This window comes from Charadrius vociferus, unplaced genomic scaffold (genome assembly GCF_000708025.1).
Source record: "Charadrius vociferus isolate BGI_N301 unplaced genomic scaffold, ASM70802v2 scaffold455, whole genome shotgun sequence".
Lineage (NCBI taxonomy): Eukaryota > Metazoa > Chordata > Aves > Charadriiformes > Charadriidae > Charadrius > Charadrius vociferus.
Window position 1 is genome coordinate 2,613,492 of NW_009648550.1, and position 8,199 is coordinate 2,621,690.

The 8,199-nt window shown below is 40.8% G+C and overlaps 1 protein-coding gene across 1 annotated transcript in view; it reads left to right on the top strand.

The window, feature by feature from the left end:
* CCDC85A (coiled-coil domain containing 85A) overlaps nucleotides 1-7,759 on the top strand; it is an 85,631-nt gene extending 77,872 nt beyond the window's left edge. Inside the window, exons 4-5 of the mRNA XM_009886070.1 lie at nucleotides 470-589; nucleotides 7,670-7,759. Coding sequence (XP_009884372.1) covers nucleotides 470-589; nucleotides 7,670-7,759 — 210 coding nt within the window. The remainder of the gene's footprint in view (nucleotides 1-469; nucleotides 590-7,669) is intronic.
* The last annotated feature ends 440 nt before the right edge of the window (nucleotides 7,760-8,199 follow it).

The following is an 8,199-nucleotide window of genomic DNA, read 5'->3' on the forward strand; positions in this document are numbered from 1 at the left end:
GAAAGAGTGAGTTGGCAGCCTGGAGCTCCTGGCTCCTTCCCTGGTCGGCTGCGGCTGAGCTTGTGTTGCAAACCTTGCAGCAACTCTTAAAATGTGAGTTTTGTTGAAGGACCAACCTCCAGAATTATTGGGATAAAATTAGGCATTCTCAAAACCTTCCTCCAGAGTTGAAATCATCTCTCTGAACCTCGCAGCACTTTTGTGAGGCAACGTACATACGTAAGAAATTTCATTACTATGTCCTGATTTTCCAGATGGACACCCTTGAGGGCCAGAGTGTTTGGGTACTTGAGCTGCCTCCCATGGATCTTGGTTACTGTGGCACAGAAAGAGGGGCACTTTGGAGTGAAACATGCATTCAGTGCTTCTCAGCCTTTAAAAAAAAATAATTGAAAAAAAAAAATTGACATCTGTTTTAATTAGTTGCCAACCCTTTTCTTTATTAAATAGTTTTTAATTTTTTGCGAAGGATCCCATTAGGATGCCAGGAGGGGCGGAGGGGAGTTACTGCTCTGCAAACGAGCCAGCTAGCATCACTGGACATGGCTCAGCCTCTCAGCAGTCTGACTCAGTGGTAAATGCTCTGAAGGTAACGCTCCTCTGGTACAGTCCATGCAAAACGTCATGTCTGTTACTCAACACGTGTCGTATTGTCCTGGCAACATTCCTGTGGACACCACTGGGATGTTACTGTCATAAACGGGATTGTTTTTTGTTTGTCACTCATTGCATCTGTGGACTGTGTGTTTCTCAGGGCAGGGATCTGGCCCTCACAACGGGGGCGACGCCAGCTGTAGCTGCTCTCCAAGTTACTTACACTTGTACAGTTTTTCTTTGAAGCTGAAAGCGGTGTTTTTCTGAATAAGGAAGTCTTTCTACTTCATCTAGGATGCATATTTGTTCTCCAATGGAATATAATGGATTCCTGTAACCCAGGCAGAGAAATACTGTAATGCAAAGATAAAACCAATGCATATGGTATATTCACAATAAAAATAGCAGAACTTTGGGTTGAAGACCAGGCATCATGATCTCAGGGTCAACACTGAAACTTCTGTGAGAGCAGATGTGATCTACTCTGAAGTCAGGGTTGAATTGCAAAGACCTGTGTTGCATTGGTAAACAGCAATTGACACAAGCAATCAGAGGGGCAAATTTGCAAGTTCCTTCCTATGTCACAGTGAAACTGTTGCAATTAAGGAAACTTAGAAAGCTGTTAGAAGATGCAGTAGTTTATCAGTGATCTGAATCAACAACTGGCTGAGTTCACTGTCCCACTGCAGCATGTGCGTCAGCTGGGTCCCTCCTCCTCTGGAGAGGATTAAAAACTGATGGTGAGCTGAGCAGAGAGCATGGACTTTGTATTCCTGTCTCCTGATGCTGGCTCGGACATGATTGTTTTGTGTACATCTTCTTGTCTTCTCTCCTGTACTTCACTCATTAGCTAAACTGCATTAATATTCATTCAATTAAGTGAGTGTTATTCCAATCTATACAGACATAGCAGGGACATGCTTCTTACTTGGAGGGGGTAGGTTTGCACTCCTTCAGGGGAGAGCCGGAAGGGACTTTTGTCGACATTTGCTCTGGTTTTGAGCTTCATGGAGATGCACAGTGCACAGTAAGAGCTCAGTAGTGCTGTTGACTTGCGTGGACATCTGAGTTTATGCGCAGAGTGATTGTCTTCCACATGGCTGGGTGACATTGACTTCTTTTCTATGAAGCCTGAGGAAATAGGTTTATGCAAGTGAACTGTGCACAAATTACAGCAATCAGATCCCTTCCTGTAACATAAAACCCCGGCATGGCGCTTCACCGCAGCCACCTCGCCTGTTTTTCTGGCTTCTGAATGGGGGAAGCAGCAGCAGCAGAGAGCTTGAGCCCTGCTCCACATGCACACAATTGCAGATCCCCTCTCTAATGGCCACCCCTGGCCATGTCCCCATCGGCAGCACTCTGCCTGTGAGTGTGCTGATCTCACCCTTGTACAGGAGAGGTATGATGAACCAACCTTCCTGGCTACTTAGGAGTGCCCAGTTCAGCCGTACCCAAGGCCCTGTGTGCATTTTCCATGTATTTCACCGCTGTTGCCTACAAAATAAAGCTATGCCAAGTGGTTGTGTCGAGAGATCATGCATAATTACCACAAAAAGCTTTTTGTAGTTCTCTTAAAATACCCATTGGCAAAGACGCTTCCCTGAATGGCACGTTTAACAACATACTTTTGACAACCTGTAATAGCTGGTTGGCGTAAGGGAAATATTTGAACAATGGCTGATACCTTGGTTGCTGAAATGGATTGATAAGAAATACACAGAATTTAGTTCAACATGATGTGAAAGCTCAGCTTTTAGTTTGCTAGGAGGTATTGCAGCAGAAAGAAATAGTTATAAATGATACTGTTATATTTGAAATGGAAAGTGAGCTGTCAGCTAAACAGACTGCCCATCCCCAGCCAGGGAGGAGACCCTGCTGTTAGTCAGAGTGAAACATATGGGTTTGATCCTGCGTTTCTGGGTAATGCAGAGCTCCCACTTGCATCACTTAGCAGAATCAGATGCAGGAGGAAGAACAAGCCAAAGTAAGGAGCCTGCTTTTCTTTACAGATTTGGCAATTTGGAATTCCTGCAAAAAAGGAATAGTCTTTGTTACAAAACCCCATCAGTAGTACGATGCCCTTCTGCGCAGCAAGAAATCCAAAGAGCAGGGGTGTATTTTAAAGGGACAGATCCATAAGAAAACAGAGGGAGATCATTGTTAAAAATAGCGCCGTTTTTTTCCTGACTAAGGAGGAGACTCAAAAACAAAAATTGCCTGTGAATCTCTCACTGGTGAAGACAGTGGTGAAAGAGAGAGAAGAGCTTTGCTGTGCAGCTGGTCTGATAAAGCCTCGTCCATGACCTGATCCATCATGCAGGGTGGTTGAAAGAAGAAATTGCTCTGTGTGTGTGTCCCCGTGCCTGGGACTTGGCGATCTTCCCCACCCCTGCCAGTGGTTGTGAGGTTTTTTCCTATATGCAAGTGATATCACTAGGGATATATAAGTATATGGCAGGATGTGCTTGTTTCTTTTTGCAAGTTGCATATGACCAAACCACATGCTTGTGCATGGAGATGTGCATATTCCATGCAGGTTTGCTTTGCAGACCAGGGTTTATATTTATGGAAAGATGATTATTATCTAGTCTGAATGCCTGAATAACTAAGGGCACAGGCTAACCTGAGAAACTTGCATTGGGCTTTCCAGTCCTGAGTTCAGTGTCACCTACTGACAACTCCGCTATGCCATCTACAAATTAAAGTGAGGTATGCTTTAATCAAAGACAAGGTCTGAGGCTAAGTATAGGAGTTGCTGCAGAAAAGTAAGTGTTCTGTGGTACCCAGGAGGTCAGGCAAGAAGATTTAATGATCCCTCCTGCCCTGAAATCCAGAGCACTGTAATCAGTCTAATTATCTTTAAACGCAATTGGTCAGTATGTATGCCCATACTCATAAAGGACTCATGAAAGCTTAACTATACTACTGCTCTTATTTGGGGCTGCAAAACAAATTTGAAAATAAATATTATTTTTTTTTTTAACCTTACCTGTGTCTTGGGAGCTGAGGAAAATATAAATCAGCAGGCTGTTAAAGACTCCTAAGACTCTTACCACTACCTTAGTGAGACAGAAAAAACTGTGGCTGCAGTAATGTGCAGTATAAGTTTAAGGTGTTTAATTTTATATTCTATATTGAGCCTGGAAACATCTGAAGATGCAAAGTACTTTTGTTTAAATGCTGACAATATGCCCTTGAAGATTTTGTATGGAAATTAAGTCAATTACTGTTTTGTAATGCAATTACTATTTTATTAGGAACATCATTATTTTAACATGTTGGTTAGTATTGATCAGAAAAATCTATGTGTGATAATATATCTGGGATAAAGTACTGTATGACTCAACTGACCTGAATTTGTCCTTCATAAGAATAAAATTTGGCAAGTGTGATGAAGTCTGGCAGCCTCAGTTTCCCCATCTGTACCATGGCACCTATGTATTTTCCTGCCTACACTATTCCTTTGCAATTTATGGATAAAAAAGCAGTTTCTAACTAATACATATTTAACAGTAACCTGTAAAAGTTCTCATGATGTAAGTGATGCCGCTTCTAAAATGCTAATATACTAAATTTGACATTATCAATTCATTTTTGTAAATCCCAAATATATACTTGTATTCTGCCTTGTCTCTTTGTTCCCCAGCCATTCAAAGCTCTGCTGCTGGCACTGAAATGCTACCTTTTCTTCTGACTTTTATAATCTATGTCTGATTTGACTATTGATACATTATTATACTTTTAAAATACTTGGTTATTTCCTCTCTGGTTTCACTTTTTCTTATATTCATCTAGTCTACAGTAAAAGTACAGTGGATTTGTGATAACTAATTATAATGTTTCTTTTCTTTTGCATTCTCATTGCAGTTCCTTCCAGTTTTTAGCTCACTGTTTTGCTCCAGCTTTATGCACTGTGGGTGTTTTACATGAAACACTTGCCACGGCATCGTTTGCCTTTGAAAACAGTGGAATGATGAAAGTTTCGTTTTGGGCTCTGTAATTTTGGTGCATAGTCTTGATTGGTACCAAAATGCAATTTTGGATGTGTAATTCATGTTTTAGGAACTTTATGGTGTTATATGATCATGTTGATGTTTTATTAAGATAAAGGATGTGGGAATTCTCGCCTCAGGATGTGCATATGGTATTGGTACCACTTCATCAACAATGTATTTGGGAATGGTTTTGCTTTGTATCTATACGCTTGTATTGGATTAGGACAATGTAGAAATATGTAGCAGCAGGTTTAGCTGTAGTTTGTCATGTATTAGTGAGAGTGGGGGTAATTTCAGTCCAGAAATGTCTGGATTAACTCTGGAGGGGTGTTCTTCATGATTTTCCTCAGGCTACCGGTAAGTTTTGTTCACAGGGCTGCAGCATGGTCACTTGGGCTGGGAGACAAAGGGAAGATGGGATACACCATATGGGGTTGGTGGGGTAGCTGGCCAAGAGGGGTCAGGGAGCCCAGAGATCTCCACGAGTATTGCACATGAAGTACCACAGGCCTTGAATGCTACCACAGCAGGTGACGTAGCTGCTGTCATCTGCAGTTAAAATGCAGGTTTCTGCCTGGCTTCCAGGGAGATTTCTCCATCCTTTCACTCCTGTGTGTTGGAAGTAAGCTAGAAATGAATAACCATGAATATAATGAACATTGTAGCTATCCTTTATTCAGTCAAGGTTTCTGCTGAAATTTTCAGTGAAGTTTTTGGTACTGGGCTTTTTACTGTCATAACTATTTAAAACACATTCAGGAATGCTCGTGTGTTACATTTTCTTTTCAGTGCTTGTAAACGCAAAGTACTTCCATTAGTGCTGCTTGTGACAAGTCAGCGTGGAACTAGTGAACTGAGAAGAAAACAACCCTATATGCAAATCCAAAATGGATATACAATGCAGAGGGCCAAATAACTATGTGCGCAGAAGGCAGCAATATGTACAGCTATCATGACTGTGCAAAGAACTGTACATATGCCAGCACAAAAGGAGAGTTTGGTGATAATTCTGCAAAAATTTAGCCTATATCCCATGTTTCTGAAAAGGAGACAAATAAAATTACTGTGGTGCCTTCAAGACCCAGGTATCTATTGCACTGTATGCACAAGCAGAAGTGGTTGCTGATAAAGATTTCTCCATTTCCTAGCCATAAAAATGGCAGGAGACTATTCCTTTTGACCCCACCTTGTCAATTCTGCTTAGGATGTCAGCTTTCCAGGGCTCTCTTGTACGCGTTTGTCTATTCCTAGCAATTAGGGGTCATTTGTTCAGCTGGAAATGAAGGACTTTGGGAAGTGTCACCTTTTAGTTTATTATTGTGTCAGCATTAGCTGCTTGGTAAATATTGTCTAATGTTTATTGACCAGAAAAATGGTTGAAAGGCATATGTAGGTATACAATGTGCCTTCTCACAAAAGCTGTCTGAAAGACCTTTCTTTTTTATACTATTGTTAGGAAAATCAGCAACCAAATGTTGGGAAGAAATGCCTGTCTCATCATATTCAGCCCGCTGCCATTTCCAGTGGCTCAGCCATAGTCAGCTGATTCAGGAGGTTTCATCCTTTTTTCATGCTTTCACTGTGGCACAGTGTTTCACAATACAGCAAACATAGCTAAAACACGCATGTATTTTTATGATGATAACTTCTGATTTCAGGCTGCAAGATTCTGGTCATGGAAAATTTTCAGGGTTTGGGTTATGCTCACCCATTAGTATTAAAGAGAGTCCCCTTTAAAGGACTTTAATTTGTTTGGCCCTGTGTAGTAAGACTGTAGTCTTATTGCTTCCAATCTTGGAGCGTTTCTGTTTTTCACGCTTATATTCAGGTCTTCTTCAGCAAGGGCTCAGAGGAACTGGATTATTTTTGCATCTCTTGCACAGAATAACAGTAGGACCTTGGGGTTATTCTGCCTTTGCTCATCAGCTGTCGGAACCGGGGCTGGTGGTGTCTTTTCAGCGTGTTAGCTGCTTTGTGTTTATTCAGTTCCAGCTAATGTTCCATTTATTCAGTTCCAGCTAATGTTCCAATCTCTGCTCAGTCCTGGGCTTTAGGTATTGTTAAAATACAAGTAACAAATAATGACAATGGAAAACAGTTTTTGCCTTTCTCATATGGTTATTGCTCCAGAGATTAATGAGCGGTTTAGTAGCAGTTATACTTTAGTTGGTCACTAGTTGATTATTATTAAATAGAAATAATCTTTTAATAATATTATTAAACAGAAATAAGGTGCAGTACATAGTATGGTGGTAATCATCAGTCTGTTTCTGGTGATACGACACAAGCTACTGATTCTCCTGGTTATAATTGGTCAATCTTTTTATAAATCATTATAAAATACTTTCCTAAATTTTTTTTGTTATAATTTCTCTGCATTTTTAATTCCATAATTGTAACATGGATGTTACGCAATCATGAATGGGAGTAGATGTGAGTATGAGGAAGGAAACCTTTATAACGAATAGTTCATACTAAGAAAAAATTGCTAACTTCTAAATTGTAGATTTTGCTCTGGTTCAACAAAACACACAAGCCATGTATAGAACAGTGACTACGTGCACAATTCCTCTGAATTCAAGGAAGATCAAACGAAATAAACACTTTTAATGCCTTGCTTGATTTTAAGAGAACAAGTAAGTTCTTTGAAAAAGGGGAGAACTGCTCTGTGCTTTTTAAACTGGAAACGTTTAGACTCCTCTGGCCTGAGTTTCATGCTTCGAATTGCATTCTGCAAGAGAGATGGTTCGGGAAATAGTTGAACAAAGTTTCAGTTGAGGCCTGTAAATGCTCAGTCTTGTATCTGAAGCACAAAATACCCTGGTGAAGCACATGCTAGTTCATTTGTCTCTGTTTTTAATCATTTTTACCTAGAAGCATGTGCTTTCTGTGTTCAGAAGGAATGTTGTATCCCTTGAGAAATATTCTCTTCTCCTGTTGTGTGTCCCTCCCCTCTGTGCTTACCTGTGCTGCATGGTCTGCTTAATGAATGTGTGGCGTTTCCAGATGCATGTCTATAGGAACCCCAGTACATTTTAACTGGTGATAATGACATCTCTTTCCATCCCTTCCTTTAGGTTGTGTGGAGGAAACTTGGAGATGCTGCAGGGTCGTGCCCTGGAATTAGACAACATTTATCAGGAAATCAGTATAAAGGACCTATGTAAAAGGCCCTGAGCAAGTCCTCTCTCTGAAGAGAAAGAGTTTGAACTGCCAATGAGAGAGAAAGAACTGACTGTGTCCACAGGGACTTCCCAGCTGACGACGGGGTGTCTGTATGCACTACAAGAGACTTCGTTGGAAACTAGTAGAGATTCTGCACAGAGGTCTTTCTGAGGAGCCATGTTGTCAGCGTTCCCCGAATACTGCTGTTTTGGTATACTGGCTAGTGAAACGCTGCTGCCACATCATCACTTGAACACACCACATTTAGAAGCACTGAGGTATTTGCATCCTAACTAAAAGATATTTGGGATTCTGCAGGAGTTACATGAAATAAGTTTTATTTTTGTTAGTTACAGTGATTCTCTGGTTAAAGTCTGAACGAATTTTTCTACTGGATTTAAGAGAGGTTTTTCACCAGACTGGAGAGACGTTGATAAACTGT